The following is an 18,841-nucleotide window of genomic DNA, read 5'->3' as shown; positions in this document are numbered from 1 at the left end:
CCGTGCTTTACACCACTTCATCCGGCGCTTTGCCTTGCTGCACAGCCATGGAAACCCACTCCATGAAGCTCTCTGTGCACTGTTCCTGAGCTAATGTGAAGGCCACATGAAGTTTGGAGGTCTGTAGTAATTGACTCTGCAGAAAGTTTGCGACCTCCATTCCTCAGCATCTGCTGCCTCTGCTCTGTGAGTTTACCTGACCTAGCACTAACAGTTGGAATATTTTAGTAATGAAGAAATTTGACGACTGGACTTGTTGCACAGGTGCCATCCCCTCATGGTATTACGCTGGAACTCACTGAGCACCTGAGAGCGACCCATTCTTGTAGAAGCAGTCTGCATGCCCTGGTGCTTGATTTTACACTATGGTCATGAATAGTTTTGGCAATATAGTGTACATGTGTGCCTTTTTTCACCTATTTGTGTCTGATTGCACATGCATGGGTACTGTGTGCGTGCGTTCTGCCTCTCAACTTACCTTTCAGCACTCACGTACTCATCTTCAACGGGAACACAGGGCACCTTCCCCAATTTGACGCCTGTCTGGATGTCTCTAAATTGCAGACCCAGGTTTTCCCCCCAGATGGTCACCCTGGTTCCGCCTTGTCGAGGCCCCGTCTCAGGGAATAACTGCACCAACAAGACAATGGAGAACCGATATCAGAAAGGATGAAGTGATTTTTTTTGTTTCTCTCCATTCTACATTTAAATTTATCCCAAAAATGGTCCTCTAAGACAACATCAGGGCATAAATGGATATGGAAAAACCCACAAATATGTGCACACTTTATACTGAGTCGTCCACATCTGTGGATTTAGTTTTGATGAAGAAGAATCACCTTCCTGGCTTTGAAAAGCACAGAAAATTTGTTAAAGAGAGGGCATAAAACCCATAAACAGCGGTATACAGAAGCAAACCAGCATCATCTCTGCTTAATTGAAACTTATTATGGCAGCTTGGCTCCGTCCACGGGGCTGCGGCAGTGTAACGCTCAGTCGCCTAGACGAACCGTAATGTGATTTATCTAGCCAGATTATAGCGCGTAACGGGGACAGGTGTGGTGTGACAAAACAAATATGGTGACTGATGGACGGCAGTTGTCACTGACACACACACTCACACACATCAGTAGCAGACACGCACACGCAAACCTAATCCCTAGCAAGCATCATGAGGTAATTATGTGTAATCTGTCCATTGCCCCGTTCTCCTGCAGTGCTTGGCTGAGCACAAAGCGCGGTGTGGAAAAGCAAACTCAGGCGACGTCATGGCTGCACGGCATTATTATACTACAGACAGTACCCGACAACAGACCTTGACAAATGGAGATTTTAGCAGCGTGGAGGATGAACAATTTGTCTTCCCAGACACTTAAGATTTAATTGTAAATGTTTACATGGAGCAAATCAACAGAGATCCAAATCCTTTCTCGTACCGTGCTTCAGAAAGAAAAAAATTTCAGCAAATGAAAATCAAAGGCAGAACAGCTGGAGTTTAAATGCCTTGCTCAAGGGTAGCATTCCAATTATTGATGCAGGGAATTCTTCCACATTCTGTACACTTAAAGTTACTAAATTGTTCAGGGCGTGCATTAAACAACACCCAGAGAGTGAGTCGCCTTAGCAGTGGTCCGCAGTCCCGCTTCTTGTTTAATATGGACTGAGGTGATGTGGCCTGTGGTCATCTTCCACTCAAAAGTTAAATTTTGGTGGTATAGCAATGCATTAGTGTAAACATGAGGGCTCCACAACATTTACAGGATTTGAAATAATACATGTTGTCATCCAGACATCTTGTTCAGGAAACGCCTGGCTTATTTCAGGAAGACGCTGCCAAACCTGTGTGCCTGTCACCACATAAAATCGATTCCATATTATGAAATAAAAAATAAAACATAGGGCTCCTTGAACTGGTGAGCAGCTGAGCTGATGTCCTACACCAAGATAGAATGTAAAAATACATTCCATGTCTAAAACTACCACGGTTGGTGTCCACAGTTCCCAAAAACGTACATATAGCTGTTAAATGAGATGATGCAGCTTTTTAACATGTGTTGCTTGTGTCGATCTCTAAGTTTTAAAGTCTGACATACTGTTTTTTAACTAGGAACATTTAAAGTTTTGCATATGATTTTTAACTTATCACATTCTGTCTTTTCCCCCAGCATTTTAAAAGCCTTTCATCATTTTTTTAAGCTAATCTAATTACCCATTGACTCTTTTAAATTAAAGCTACAGATGAAAGATAAGCAGGCAAGCCACACTTTGGAACCAAAGGAAAAATCACAATACCATTGGCAGTGTTATTTTATAATACAAAGAGACATATTCACTATGCGTAAACACACCATCACCAAAAAACATACATTTATTGCAACTGAGATCCCGTGTTTAAGAGAAATAAACATTGCATTGACCGAATGCATCTTTATGATGACCAGAGACGGGATGATTGCATGTTTGGGTTTGTAAAAGGATCCTTTACATGCTGCGAGAACGAAAAAAAAAAGTAAACTGAGGGAGTAAGAAAGAGAACATTCTGGCTGGGTACAACGCTGCTTACTATTTGGAAGCTTACTCATGCTGGAACCTCAGGCGCCAGCGGAGCCTCGGCACTTTGGTTCCACAAACACGAGAGCTGGTAAACACTGACCAGAGTGAGTAGCCATCAAGCTCCAGGGTATGATATGGACAACAGATGTCGGGGTGTGGAAATGGGCCTTCAGATGGTTTTGGAAGAATGGAGCTATGATACCACAAAACACAATATCAGCTAGCCACCCAGCCCTGGGATATAAACACTGGCAGGGCCACAGACAGAGAAGCAACAGAGAGAAAGAAAGAAGAGTGCTTTTAAAGGGATTTCCACCATTATGTGGGGGTGATATTCAGAAAGGGACCAATGATGACAATGGGGCCATATACTATGACACCGTAAACACACATAATGGTCATAATGGCCACGGCAAAAACCTTGCATGGGAACATAATTTTAACTAATAGTATCCAAGAAAGTGGTGTTCCCCCAGAATTTTCTATCTGTTTGTCTGAATTCCTCTAAAATACAGCTTTTATATGTAATAACACCTAAAGTGAAGGTGGACAGACATTCACAGTACTAGAGTATGGACTTGAGTAAGAGACGCAGATGGGGTTAGAGATAGAGCAAAGCAGCTTATGCACCAATTCTGAGCAATTTGCAACCACAATAGTGTAGCTGTATCTTGCAGAGGCTAATATGTATATATATTTCTATGTTTCCATGTATAGCTTTATTAGTAAAGGCACTGATAGTGATGAGAACTTAAGTGAAACTTTAACTCGTCTTGGTGTTAAGACAGAGTGTTAGGGAATCTGCATAGACTGAGCTTGATGAGTTCCTCAGAAGGGAAAACATCAACAAAGCCACAAAACTGATGTAACCAGCTGTATGTATAAGCAGTGGACCAATACTGGACTGATTGTTTCATGACTTATCTTCTATCATAGGCCTCTGTCACAGCGGCCTAGAGAGAGTTTGGCGACAAGCTGGGAAGTCTGGCTGTTAGGGAAAACTATATTCCCCAACTGGTTGGCAAGTGGTTGCTGGTTGTTGCTAGGTGAAATCAGTTGCAAGTTGCACTTCCCGTAGAGTCACTTAGAGTCTGGTCTCTAAGCCTGAGTGAATTGGGCTTTAGCCATTAATTCACAGCGATTGCCAGCAACCACCTGCCAATCGTTCTGGGAATAGAGATTTTACCCTAGGAACTGGTCGTTGCCAGATGGTCACGACTGGTCTCTATACCTGTATGACTGGGACCTCATGTGCTTCATAGAACAGACTTCAGTAAGTTCAGGAGTTTTGCCTCAGATGAACTATATTAGGATATGTATATGAGTACTATACCTTTAAGCTAGTATGAATGAAAGAATGCAGTGGATCTTATATTTATTTATTTGTCTACCTTTATAATATTCCTCTGACATGGAAGAATGAATTTCTATTGGAAGCTCTGAAAATATCTTGAAAGTATAAAAGCGTGGCAACACATAAAATGATAACCAGTGCTCACTGAGCCTCTGGGCATGCAGAGACGCCACAGTGTGGAAATGGGACCTCAGGCACATTTGGACTCATGTTTGCAGTGATTTGACACAACACGACTACATTCAGAGACGCATAACCACCGGTCCCTGGGTTATGTAAAGCACAGACACCCTGAAGTTGAAAACGGACCTCAGGCGTTTTGGATTCTTTAAGAAAGTGATCTGATATAACAGAACTACATTTGTGCTGTAACACGCATGCCTTAAGTCATAACTGCAAAAGACTAGCAGATGTAATTGTTCCACATGAGAAACCAGACTGATCGAGGAACACAAACACTAGAGGATGCATACTACTAAAACACAGAGTCTGCCAGTTTCTAACCACTAACCACTGAATGCTGGAGTTGGTCAGCTAATAGTCTAACATTCAATCTGAACAGCTTTGCTCTGTCCCCATTATGCAGTCTGACATTGTTTCATACTGTTTGAATTTTCTCTGACTCTGAGTGGCAGCTTTGAATGGAAATGTGCAATTTCAGTTTTGACAATGATGAAAAGCATCACAGCTAGTAAAGAACCATTGCATTAGACCATTATATTGCACTGTTGGTCATATAACATATTATATACTGTAACATGGATGGAAAACAATCCACTAAATCTTATTGCACATTTTTCTTCTTTTGCTTGGCCACTTCTTTTAAGTACCACTGAGCGGGAATCACTTGGTGGTAAAGTACTGGGGCATCACTCTGTGGTGATGTGACCTTTTATATTACAGGCCTAACCACAGTGTAGCCACATCAAATCATCAGTGTTACAGCAGTGGTTTCCTCGTAGTCTGTCATCCAGCATCTACAAACATTTTATTTGTGGGCACAATCCTGCTGTGGGCTGAGTGGTAACCAATAGCGCATGGGAGCCATGGAAGGGCAGATAGAAACTGGGAAAGTTATTTATGTGGTCAGAAAATGGTTCGAGAGTTCTGCTAACTAAACTGTCTGAGACAAATATTATTGGAACATTTATCATTGTACAGCTCTTTCAAAGGGAATATGGACCGTGTTCAGATTCAGATTACAATAACATTAAAAGGCTTTTATTTTCAGGGGCATCACCTTTATATTGAGAGACTTTGGACACTGTTACCTGGTAATACTATAAGGATTAACCAAAACACCTGCCTTAAATAGCAGTGTTGGTTTGGAAAGACTGATTTCTACAATAAAGTGTTATTTTAAAATGACAGTGTGACAACATTTGTGTTTATCATAGACACTACGAAACTGCTTGACATTAAAATGCAAAAATATAAAAATCTATTTTTAACCCTCAACTGCATGAAGTTCGTGAAGCTTTGAAAGTTTAAAACGCAGCTTTTGCTGTGTGTCCAATTTAACCCTTTAATCTCTTGGCTATTTTTTGAAATTCCCACCTCGACAAATAGAAAACGGAGTCATTGTTGAGTCAAAAATCGAATCTTAATTTTAAGATTAGACTTAACTGAGTGTTACGGGGTCATTGGATCAGATTGGGTTTGCAGTGTAATCTTGCCTTTCTGTGATCTGAGACATCGCAGACTACGTGCTGTCATGTCGGCCATGCTTGCTGTCTTTTTTGAGATCTTGCAGTTCCAGCAAGACAACGTAAACAGATGCAGGCAATCAAAGTGGTGTGTATAACTACATACTCCATTCCACTTAGCCACCCTAACAACATCTTTTTTCATATTTATGGTAGAAAAAACAAAAAACATTTAGTGGTAAGTGTCACTGACATTCCACGGTCTCCTTTTGCTACATAGCTGTCAGTGTCTTCTTGTGTGGTCACCCCTCCTAGACTCAGCATTGGTTTTATACTGTTAAGATTTTGTGCATGATACACCAGGTCAGGCCCCCATCAGTGTGAAATTGTGTGACGTGAATAGAGCCATCCAAAAAAATTGCTAATCAGATCGGAATCAATGCTAAAACGTAATTTTGGGTTAGACATTTATTTGCAACGGTATCCATGCATCAACAGCTACCGGTAACACAGGGTAACAGGTAACACAGTTATACTGCATATGTCTAAAAACTGCTATGTTGCTCGTAAAGTTCCAGAAATAAGCTGAGAAAAATCTGCCAGGAAGTAGACAGGAACAGTGGAATCCTAGCTTACCAACTCAGTTTGATCAGCAACAAAGTACTGTTCAAGATCAGAAGAGAAAACAAGAGACAGAGCTAAGCACGGCTATTTGCACAGACCATCACTGTTCTAATCTAATGAGCTTCGTGTTGTGTTGCAATAAAAATATATCTTTTCTTACTTCCTTTATGTCTGTATATTGTTTTTTTTTGCTGATGTAACTGGAGCCTCATCATCTCGTCTCTCTATATGCTGCACTGGATATAGCAGAGATGACAATAAAAAGTTTACTTTGACTTTGATGTTATTAATGTATTTTTTCTTGTCACCTCCGGCTGAAAACAGTGAAATAAGAGGACAGTGATCACAAAAACGTCATAGTGTTATCCTTAGTTATGCTGCAATAGGTGTAGGCTGCCGAGGGATTCCCATGATGCACTCACAGTATTTCTTCTTCAGTCACCTTTCTCAATCACTATGTGTTAATAGACCTCTCTGCATTGAATCATACTTCCACAGCATGTCTTTTGTCCTGTCTTCCTTCTCTCACCCCAACCGGTTGCAGCAGATGGCCCCACCCCTCCGAGCCTGGTTGTGCTGGAGGTTTCTTCCTGTTAAAAGGGAGTTTTTCCTTCCTACTGTCGCCAAAGTGCTTGCTCATCTTTGGGTTTGTTGGGTTTTTCTCTGTATGTATTATTGTAGGGTCTACCTCACAATATAAAGCGCCTTGAGGCGACTGTTGTTGTAATTCGGTGCTGTATAAATAAAACTGAATTGAATTGAACTGAGTAGAGACCAATGAACCTAGTTTACATTAAAATTATTATGACCAAAAACTTAAAGCCTCTGTGTATTGAAGCTTCAAGTAAGAACGGCCTGTCCACATAGTCTGTTTTCACCGACATATGTAACACTGCACGCTTTAGCTAATGAGCCACTTTTTGCTGATGTGTTAATTACACTATTCAAGTCAACAAAATGACTTTCAGTGAGCAGAAGTAAAAATTATAATAACAGATACACCTGAAAAAAACAGAGACTCTAAAGTTATCACCCGTGTTAAAAGTAACATCAGCTACAGGCAGAAAGCTTGTGTGAATGAAGAGAAATAAAGATGCGATATTGTCTCCCTCTCTTTCCTTATCATGGAAATAACAGCGAGATATAAAAGTTTCTACTTTTATATCTTGTTAGACATTCATTAGTCTGTTTCACACAACCTGGACCATTACCATAATATGAAAACACATCACTCACACACCCTCTCCTTCACATTTATGGCAACATAAAACAAACATGCTGTAAGCGTCCGCATTCACAAACAGGCTGACTCAAATACACACGGAAGAATACATTCACACAGCACTAATGATGTCTGAACACACCAATTGTTACTATTAAAGTCAGAAGGAGTTGTGAATGAATCATACTATAAAAACTGAAACGTTCCTCGAACTGAGACTTTAATAAGCCTCACGTCTCTGAAAACATATGCAAATAGATAATGGATGATAATGAGTTAGGGGACAAAGATTTAACAATTGATATCAAGAAAGTGTCACCAGTTTCATTTGTACTCCATAGCCATTTGAGTTTAGCACAGAAAACTCATTACTTCTGTCAAAATTAAAAAATAAGACGCATGCTAACCAGTCCTCCTCAGTACTACATGTAACGACAGCGGCATACAAAAAGCACCATAACTAAAAGACAGTTTAAAAAAAAGAAGAAAAAAAAGAAAAGGCAAACAAAGTTTTACGTGGCTCTCTCGCGCTCTCTCTTCCTGGAGTAGCAGTTTGATGTAATAGTGAGTAATAACACCATTTCTGTGCCAAGGGCAGGCGCAAGGTCCCATCATGTGTGCGTTTTAATAGCAACACATTAAAATGGAGCAGCTTTCATTCTGGGTTCAGGACACGTAGGGCTTTCGTGACCACAGGGGCTTCAACAAAGGGAGCTGACGCAACGGCCTATCAAGGTTTGCCGTGCCTTGGATCTCCACAGGTGACACGACTGTCTTCACGAGTTGACAAGATTATGCTCAAAGAAGCCGCGCTGCTTTTCTTCGCAGGCGATTTTAGAAACTGTATATCAATTGGAGGCAGTTCTGATCAGAAGAGTTTCTTTTGGCTGTCACTGGCTGCGGATGGTTGGCGTTGGAGGCTTCTCACCCCTTGTCTTTCCAGTGATGTATGTCTCGTGCAGCACTGCATGTGCTTATCCTTGCTTACTTTGAAGCCTCACATTTGCATCAGTGGAATCAGTGGACTTAATTATCTTCAGAGCAGAGTTGCATTTCAGTTTAAACAGCAAGTGAAAGATAAAAGTTTTAGTAAATGTTTTTTTCGCCTACTGTCCACCTCAGGAAATAAGGTGAGAAACTACAGATCTCTCTGCTGCTGCTTTGACAAAAAGCATTATGACCATCAATGAGTCAAAATTCTGAAAAAAGTGTAGTTTCCACAGTTCCTCCCCTCAGAAGCTTTTGTCTTTAGTTCTATAACTTTATTTAAAATAAATGTGAAATAAGTACTTGTAATTCTAATGGATTAAAGATCATTACAGACCGAGTGCGTTGCAAACAAACAACACAAAATTCCAGATTTTGTGTTGTTTTCTTTGAAAAATATCATCCCCAAGAAGCACAGGGTGAAAAAAATGAGTTTGAGGCAGGGACCCAACACGTTCTCACTCCCAAAGCGTAACATTTTACGCTAGGTGACAAATCATTGATATGTTACACTTCCGGGCACCTAACATGTCCATATATCACGAGATCTGAAAAATTTGGAAACATGAGAACTGTTTGGAATGATTACGGATTAGGATTAGGGCCACTGGAAAAAAAAAAAAGTGGGCACATCTATTTTTTTCTTCTTTTCCAGAATTCTGAGAAAATCGGAATTTTGGAAAAGAAGAAAAAAATGCATTCGTTTTACTGAAATCACTTTGGAAAACACTATCTAACGTCATTAAAGTGGTGGTTAAGGTTAGGGATAAGGTTAGGGTTAGGGCTGGAATAAATGGCCTGAACGTGTATTACTGTGGGAGCGTCATTCTACTGGATTTCATCAATAACCCGGCGCGTAGCATAAGAACACGGATGGTCACCTTTCGCATTCCTCAGGAACGCCGCAGGACTTGACAAATCGTCACTATATTACACCTCAGGAGTAAGAACAGGCTGAGAGACCACATCTCAGGAGGTGGAGAGATCCTTTCAGAGACCCAGTGCGACGTCTACCTCTGTATCTAAGGTAAACTAGTATTATTTCACTATTGCCATATCACTGTATATTTAGCACGGGAATGTTTTGAGCTACAGCTTACCTGTAAATCGCAGTGGTCTGACTGTTCAGATCTGTTTATTCAGATCGGAAAAATCAGAAAAATCAAGCTTTTTAAAAAAAAAAATCAATGCAGCAAATTTGTCCATTAAATCCAAAAACAGCTGCATTAAGAACAGGTGAGTTCAAAGATTATTTTAAACACACAAACTTGCATCCTTTTTAAGCTATAATGTATTATCTATATATTAGATTCATCAAAACACTGCGACACAAAGAAAATTCAAAAATGAGGGTTAAATCATGTTATCACACCGAAAATTCTCCTCAGTTAAGGTGCTTTGATACGAGACCACAATTCAACCAGTTTAAAGAACTCACATCTTTATTAAGGAAAAAAATCATCAGGCGGTTTCTATTAATTTCCAATGCAGCATCGTTGTTTAGTTAGTCATATTAAAAAAAGGCCGCCCACCCCATCTTCCTCTAGAAAATGTTTCTGTTATTTGGAGCACACTCAGACTCATGTGAAAGGTCGCCAAGCTCATTCCTGTCTTTCCATGAACCTGGAAACTTCTTCACATTAACTGTAGATAATGTGGCGAATGAGTCTGAGTGTGTTGCATTTTATTTCAGTTTTGATGCATTCGTGTGGGAGGGTGTCAAAAAAAAGGCTGAATGCTTTTAATTATGTGTGTTACTCACACAGAGTGGATCAGACACCTGTAGAGTAATAGATGCCATTTACTCTCACATTCTAGCAGACATACACTACAAAATGCTAAATGACCCAGTACTCCACAGTCAAGTACAAAGTGACAACTGTCAAAAAGCAGCTACACACAGAACAGCCACACAAGCATCTGAAAGTATCCTAGCATGCTCTCTCACACATACACTATCTGTATATCTCAAAGCCTGTCATGTTTACAGTGGGTGGTACCAACTTTAAGTGTGCAGCCTTAACAGGCAGACACACTTACTTACCTTGGTGATCTTGGGGTGGGTGCAGCGGCTGTTTCCAGATGTGGCGTGCATCCACCCTCCACCTTCTGCCAGCTGGAGGGGGAGGTGGGAATTGCCTCCTCCGGTGCACTCCTGCCTGAGGGAACACTTCCTGTCCTGAACACACCAACCACACTCAAACCTGGGGTTGGCCTTCAGGCACATACCGCAGCTGTCCCGCAATGCCCTGCACTTGTACAGGTGAGCTGGTGGAGAGACAAAAAGAGGCAGAGAGAGTCAACATATGCAATAGGAGCTGTAATCAAACATTATTGTAAAGCAGGTGCTGTGAAGGATAAAATGATGGTCAAAGAGGTGAACAACAGTCATAGTAATGGCTACCTTTGCTTGGTAGGAATTAATTTATGGCTATGGCACGTAAAAGTTTACATAAATAGCATGGAAGTCCTCCTGTTTCTAAAATCAGCGTGAAAATGACATTCTGTTGTGGTTTTTGCTCGTGTGTTTGAGATCATTATCCTGTTGCATGACCTACTTAAGGTAAGTGTAACTGTCAGACAGATGCCTTAACAGAGGGTTTATGGTCAACTCAGCAGCTGCAAGGTGCCCAGGTTCTGTGGCTGCAGAACACCACCAACTTTGACAACGGGTATGAGCTGTTTGTGCTGATGTGCTGTGTTTAAGTATTCTGGCCAAACATCTCCACTTTGGTCTCGCCTGTCCAATGGACATCGTTCTAAAGGTCTTGTGGTTTTTTCAAATGCAGTTTTGCAAAGTTAAGCCATGGTGACATGGTCTTTCTCTTGGAAACCCTCGGTCTTTTTCTAATTGCACTGTCTTGGATATTAAAATCTAAATTCCAAGGCCTGTAGAGTCGGAGATTTTTTTTACAGTTTCTCTGAGCCGTGCACTGCACGGCGGGTGGATTTGGGATTTTGGACATTTTTCTTGGACGTTTACAATGTTTGATGAATGAACTGATAACCCTTCTCAGACTACAGCAACAATTGCTTCTTTAAGATGATTGCTGATGGTAACACACACCACAATGCTCCAGACCAGCAAACTGCCAAAGCTAATTTTTTTTGTTAAACATACATTTGCTAGTGATTAGCACCTTGTGGCTACTTAGCCTTAGACTGTAAAGATGGTTTTCTTTCTTTTTTTTTCTTCTTTTTTATTTACAGTGGCTATATACACGGATATATTCTGCTTGCTTCAGCCTAACCCACTGCCTTTAAAAAAATACTAGCAATTTTAACTTGTTTAAATTTATAGAAAAATATCTTTTAGCCCCGAGCTAGCTCACAGCCCGGTTTACAGGCTTTTATGTTAGGCTAAGCTAACTAACCACTGCCAAACAGTGTTGCCAACTCCTCAGTAAGGAAAATCGCTATTGGCTGTCCTAAAAGTCGCTAGAAGTCGCTAAATGACGTCATCACCTAATTTGCATAATTGGTCACGCTAATATAATTGTAACCTATGTTGTTGGAGAGAGAAATAACATCGTGGAAGAGACATAAAGTGAGTAAAAAACGTCCTAAATGCATTTAGAGTTTATTTAGAACTGCAAATTAAATTTCTTTTAGCAATTATTGTTTTTTTTAATGTCACAATTCCAACCCTGCTCCTTTACCCGGGCTTGGACCGGCAAAAGTGACCCAAAATAGGCACTCTGGTGGAGTTACTTTGTGTTTGTGTGTGTTTATAAGTAGTTTTAAACCTTGTGATCCACAAAACAGCATAAGAGTAAAAGATTAAAAGAAGAACTGACTGCGTTACAGCACCCGCTGCTTGTTGAGAGTAAAAGCGATACGCGCTTTCATCTTTTTAGCGACTTTTTATAGAAAAAAAGTCGCTAGGGGGTCTGAAAACTCGCTAAATATAGCAACAAAGTCGCTAAGTTGGCAACACTGCTGCCAAATTCTTCAGTTAGCAAAGGCAGCCTTTACCTAATTTTCAATTTAAAGAGAAAGCACTCCAGCACACTTCCAAAAACACCAAATAAATGCTTTGTTTATGTATTCCAGTACACTACAGTTATCTTATTGAGCAGGCTATCTGTCATGTTTCAAATTTTGAGAAACGTTATATTCTGCATGATGTTCATGAAATATTTGATGAACAGAAAGTTTTGCAAGTTGTTCATTTGAAAGAAAGCAGCAGTGGTAAGAAAAAAAAAAAAGCAATCAGGAGTTTCTGTGTATGAGGAAGAGAAAGAGCAAAGGAACAGCATAAATGAATGTTAATCACCCACACAACACCTAAAACCTTCAGTAGGTGATTATTACCACTCCGAGGCTGTGCCGATGAGAAAATAACTGTTTCCGCAGATAAATGGAGGGAAAAAAATTAACAAGCCACCAAGAGGGATATCACAGAAATTAATTCAACAGGTAATGTCTTCAAACGCCAATAGGGAATTGATAATTTGTTGTGTTAAAAAAAGACCCACATTCCTCCCCAAACTCTGCAGAGTGGGAAAAAAAGTCATTAAAAGTAAAACTGAATAAATAAATAGATAAATAAATAAATTAAAACCTCAAACACCTAAGAAGTTGGAGGAGAGGGAGATGAAAGGAAGCGGGGAGGAGGGGGGGAGGATAAATTTTAGCTGCGCTTGTTAACAAAACAGCAACAAGGATTGTTATGAATTTAAAGATGGTGTGGGGCCCCGCGAGGCCGAGAGAATCAGAGAGAACACAGCGAGCCAAAAAAGGGGGAGGAAATGAGAGACAGAGAGAGACCTTATTCAACAGAGAGTGTGAGAGTCCATGCAAACAAGACAGCTGAACGTACCAGAAATGTTTTTTTGGTTTTCTTTTACTTCTGTTTTGTCATCTGCTTATCACCATCATAATTATCTCAGTCGCTGCAACATTGTCAGAACCTGCCGGCAGGTTTGTTTGCCGTCACACCAGTTAAACAGATGAAGTGGAAAAACAGAGATGGGTGAGGGGGGGTGAGAAAAAGCACGAGAACATGTAACAAGCTCTTCCCGCCTCCTACTCTCTGTCAGACAGACGGCAGCCGGACTTCAAAGCGAGCCACTTCCGTATCCATCTGCCCGCCTCGGCCCTCAGCTCGGCCTAATCTGATTAGCTACGGCTCGGCTTAAAAGTAGCGCGACGCTAATTAATCTGAACCAAATGAATGATTTAATTAACATTAACATCTCCACTTTACACCGGGGCAAATCTGGGCCGGCGCCGAGCAGCTCTGCCTCAGACGAATGACACGGCTCTGATTCAGGAAGAAGAAGACGGGGATGGAACTGGGAGGGATTATTAGAGGATGGAGAGAAGAAGAAGAAAAAAGGAGGAGAACGCCTTTATGAGGACTGTATGAATGAGGACGGATTTAGAAGGCATGTTTTTAAGAAGCGCGCTGATGTCTTGTTGTGTTTGAAGAACAAACCGCGACCTTCGGATGCCTGCCTGCACGGATTCTCGCCAGGCACCGCCACCTCCAAGTCGCAACAACAGGAACATTTGTGTCGAGTTCACACTGACACATACACCGCGTCGAAGATCCTTGGATTTCACACTCTCGGAGAAAAACGCCACTCCGTGTTATGCAAAACACTCGCTGTGGCACACAGTCCCTGGGGCCCGATTCACAAGAGTTACCTGATAATATTTGCCATATCCTCAAAGCTGAATAATTGGATGTCAGAAACCCTATTATGAGTTTTATTCCAGGTTAAACCTGTAGAAACATGTAAAAAAAAGTGTGCTATGTTCATAATTTGCAAAAATGACCCCCTCCCCCTCCAAATTCTTCACAGCTCACACCTGTGAAGTGTTTATTTTCAAAGAGTCAATGGTGAGCTGTGAGGAAATGTGGGAATTAAAGCTAATAATGGATTCTGTAACAAAAGCAGAGATTCTAACCCTTAAATAGTAAAAGCAATGTTACAATTCAGTCCTTTCTATAATTGTATATATTTCCCATAACTCTAGTTTGTTTCAGACTTGTGTATTTCTTCCTCTTGCTGTGGCGTTGTGGATCATGCTTTGCACTCTAGACCTCAGTTGAAAACTGTAAACCAGGGCTAAAAAAAGCACAAGCTCCCTGCAGCACTCTAAGAAGTTATATTACATTATATTACTCATCTTTAAAAGTTTGTCTTTTGACTGACGGAAAACAGAATTTAGCCTTCCAGAAATGGACTGTTTGCTAACTGCATTAGGGATCTCCATCCGGCCACTTGCCCGCTGGCCTTGTTACCCTCTGAATTTAACCGCACACGCTGGTTTATGTGAAGCTGGATTTCTTCATTGTCATCCACTGCTGAATGATGCAGTGAAGGGAAACACACAAGCAGATTTGATTTAAGGCACCAGAAACACTGTGTACCAAAGAACCTGCAAGTATTTTAATCTCTCCACAGTTTATTACCGAGGCCTTTCAAATCCAAACAGCAACAGCTGCCTAGAAAAAAAAACTGGAAAAAAATAATATTTCTAAGAGTGGATCTGTCATACTCATTTCGAGCATCATCTTTTTACTGTGGGTGGCTGAGGCTGGCTCAGGAGGAAGACTAGGGCATCTAATCAGAAGGTTAGTGGTTTGTTCCCTGGCAGCTCCAGTCTGCATGCCAAAGTATCTTTGGGGGAAAAGTGCTTGTGTGAATGAGAGACGCTGTGTAAAGCTGTTAAGCAGAGTTGAAAAATAATAACCAGTCCATTTAGTCTTAGACTCAACTAGAGTTGGTTTGCATGAGACACAGTTCTAATTATCTTTGTGTTACAGTGAGCTTCAGCAGAGCCCCTCAACTCATGCCTCTCCCTTTAAGGCCAACCATCTTTAAACCCATGTGAGCATCTACCAATGTAAGCATGTGCTGCACTAACACATCTGAAACAATCAGAACATAGTGAAGTTCATTGTTTCGTAATTTAATTCAAAAAGTAAGAAAAACAAACACTTTGAAAACTTAATAATAAATTCTGTAGTCTACTTCTGATGGTTATGACTTCAAACTCAGGCTTCAGAAATCCTGTATCTTCAATTATCACAATACATGTTATAGGAATAATTCCTAAGATCAATCAATATGGGGCAGGGATAGCTCAGTAGGTAGTGTGGTCGCCCCATAATCGGCAGGTTGGGGGTTTGAATCCCCACGGGGATCAATAAAGTATACATTATCATTGCATTATTATTAAAACAGGCCTTACAACGATGTCCATCTCCTGAAAAGTATGTTTCTGTACTTGGTTGGAGCCTCAGTGCACTCCGTACTTCTCCTAAGTTCTTGAATAGACTTTATTGCACAGTCGTCTCAAAGGCTGCGGCCCTCCCTGTTGCTTGGATACCTTTTCCCATCACACTTTTCACTTCCAGTAAACTTCATATTAATATACAAATATTCATATTAATATACAAATGCACTAGTATATGACACAAATAACAAAAAGCATACCGGATCCATTTTAGCATCTATGCAATTATATAATTGTGGCTTTAAAACATTTACAATACATTTACAGTCAAATGTCAGGCAGCACACGCAATCAAATATTTCACCTATAACCTTCCCAAAATCATACAACTCCAGCGGTGAATACCATAAAGGTAACAGGTAACACAAACACAAAACTTTGATAGTTTGACAAATCTTAAATGCACATATTTGTTTGGCCAAGCCAACAAACATGCTAACACTGCGGCCTTGCACAAACACAGAACCATCAGAGTTTTGTGTTACCTGTTACCTATTCAATGCTGGATTTACTATCAACCCTTACGATACATATATTACTGTAAATTCCTGAAAAAACTCATGTCCAATGGTTAAAAATGTCAAAACTTGTGTAAAACTAAAACTTAGACTGTTATTCATTAAGCAAATAATCTGAATTTATACCCAAAATTTGAGCCGGCACAGCGAACTTCTCTGAGAAGTAAAAAAGAAATTAAACAAGGATAATGTTCAACAACTAAAACTAATTTTTCCGTTCAATAATGGAAGTAAAAAACTGTAATTTGGCATCGCAATTAAAAAATAATAATAATGTGCTTTACTATTTTTTCCCCCGCTTTGTTGTAAAACGTTGAAATTTGAAAATCCATGGATAACAACAGTAATTATATTTTAGCATTCAAAATGTAATTTCACTTAAAAAGCGTGCTCATACTGGTGGATTAACCACGACACAAACATAACAAATTATTTTGGTGATTACCAGTACGGTTCATTTAGGTCAGATTTGGCTTAAACATACATCGGGTGATACTAGATCCTCCAAACTCCTACTGTGTTTGAGACCTCATCTTAGTTTTATTGCTGTAGTGACTGTAGTGGCAGCAAATGTCATTATTACATTGTTTCTTCAGAATATGGATGTCTCAACAATGTTCATTATTTGATGGAGTAGCTCATTGCTCAAAGCGCAGCACCTGCAGATTCTCTGATAAATGTGGGTCTGTATTGCTTGCTTGACACTCTTCACAGTTAAAAAGTCATTAAATCTACAGTTAAAAATTACAGCAATGACTCCATCAAGCTGATTGCATAAAAATGCGATTATTTAGCTTGTTGCTACAGCTACAATATCGCGCTGCACGTGCCAAACGCAGCAGGTTTAATCCCCGAGGAGGATGTCTCGGCACAGGCAGAAAACCTTAAAAGAGGAAATTTTCAAACAAAAAAACAGGAGAATTAGGTCGTGACCAATACGCAGCTAATTTCCGAGCAGTCTGAAAATGAATGGCACGTCTAACATCTGTCAAAACGAGGTCAGATACAGCACAAAGGCTGCCAGATTAAAATGTGCAAGGGTGTCAGTTTTTAAGAGCGAAAACACAACGCGAGAGAGAAAGCAACAGAGAGTCGGAAGGGTTCGTTCATCTGAGGCTGCACGTGCATCCACAGCCAAAGACTGTATGACACACTTGAGAGCAAGACTTTTATTATCTTGTGTAATGGGACGTCTAAAATCATTAGCCTCTACCACCCAATATATTACACTTGATAAAGAATTTAGAATTGGTAATTGTTTTCCACTTCATGCACAAATAGCGATTAAAAATAATAAATCCCATCCCTCCATGTCGCTTTCTGTTTTTCTTTATCAATCCCTACTCACATCTACCCCACCCCTACCCCTACCTCCACACCCACACCCTCCCCCGCCATTACGTAGCGCATTTATCAACCTGTCATCCACCCATCGCTCTTCCTCTTCATCCTTTCTTCTGCCTATTGCGTTCTCCATTTGTTTATCTTCCTCTCTAACATCCATCCCTATTAATTTCTGCGTTGGGATGTTTGTTTGTTATCATCGCTATCCATCAATCACTCCCTCTGCCCCTCTTTCTTTTTTTAAATCCCTAACTCGTGAACAGTGTTTTGCCAAACCACTGGTACACTTTCACCTTTCTCCCTGACGGTCTGTCAAAAATGAAATTGCAGATTTCTTACGGAGGAGGACAGCTGCACACGCTTGTTGTTGCTTCGCAGAAAATCATTACAAGCAAATAAACAAGCAGGGCCGATTCGCCTTCTTTTTTCTTTCTTGGAGTAACAATGCTTACATGCCTCCCCGAGGGGAGATGACAATAAAGAAGGAGGCGTCAGAGAAGCACAAAGAAGAGAAAGCTCTCTACCTTGAATGTTGAACGGGTTGTCGATGACAAAGTTTCCATTCCACACCACAGACAGGTCAACCGGCAGGTCGCTGATGTCGCTGCCCTCGTAGTCGTACTGCAGGGAAGAGAAAAACAAGACGAGGAACCCGTGAGAAATTGTTCTTCTATAATGGATTGAATGCAAATTGCAAATTGTGTGTGATATAGTGTCATCTGCATAGTGATTCAGCCAGACTTGCTCGTTGCAGACGGGGAAAGAGCGAAAGAACGCACGCGAGCGGAATTCCATATCCGCCAAAACAGACATATTTCATGGATGCACGTAGAGAAAAACAAAAAACAGATGGGTTACAGTTGAACGGGCATGGAAGAATGCAGGCGGACGAGGGGAGGGAGATAGGCGATGCGGAAAAGGAGAGGTGGTCAAAGACGGCAAGGGAGCCAGAAATCAAAGAGTGCCGTGTGTGAGAGGACCTTATTCATTTACACATGAGCTAAGTGGTGGGATGAGGGTAAGCGAAAGATAAGATACGGAGCGGTGTAAAGTGAAATTGGCATTTCCAATTTGCTCACTGACACACTGGATTTGGTAGATGGAGCTCAGGCATGCTGTATGGTCAATGGGGCCTGAGACACGCACACACACACACACACACACACACACACACATATACAAACTTGTGATACAAACTGAACTTTTCTCCACTGCTGTGGAGCTGATCTGCTGTTGTTGTCCACACCTGCTGGACAAAGTTAATAAACTTCTTTTTCTTAAAACCTCCCCCAAAAAATCCCAATTTGAATTGCGATTGCTGCCGGGATTACTTTTAGCATCT

General features: G+C 40.7%; 1 protein-coding gene across 2 annotated transcripts in view; it reads right to left on the bottom strand.

The window, feature by feature from the left end:
- The window catches only part of LOC116311206 (plexin-A1-like), a 311,927-nt gene that overhangs the window by 74,246 nt on the left and 218,840 nt on the right, over positions 1–18,841 (bottom strand). For both annotated transcript variants that reach the window (XM_039604677.1, XM_031728256.2), the window contains exons 11-13: positions 18,024–18,120; positions 10,431–10,654; positions 479–630 (exon numbers count right to left, since the gene is read on the bottom strand). In XM_039604677.1, coding sequence (XP_039460611.1) covers positions 479–630; positions 10,431–10,654; positions 18,024–18,120 — 473 coding nt within the window. The remainder of the gene's footprint in view (positions 1–478; positions 631–10,430; positions 10,655–18,023; positions 18,121–18,841) is intronic.

This window comes from Oreochromis aureus, linkage group 20 (genome assembly GCF_013358895.1).
Source record: "Oreochromis aureus strain Israel breed Guangdong linkage group 20, ZZ_aureus, whole genome shotgun sequence".
NCBI lineage: Eukaryota > Metazoa > Chordata > Actinopteri > Cichliformes > Cichlidae > Oreochromis > Oreochromis aureus.
Note: the sequence above shows the minus strand (reverse complement) of the source record. Positions and strands in the feature narration are given on the sequence as shown.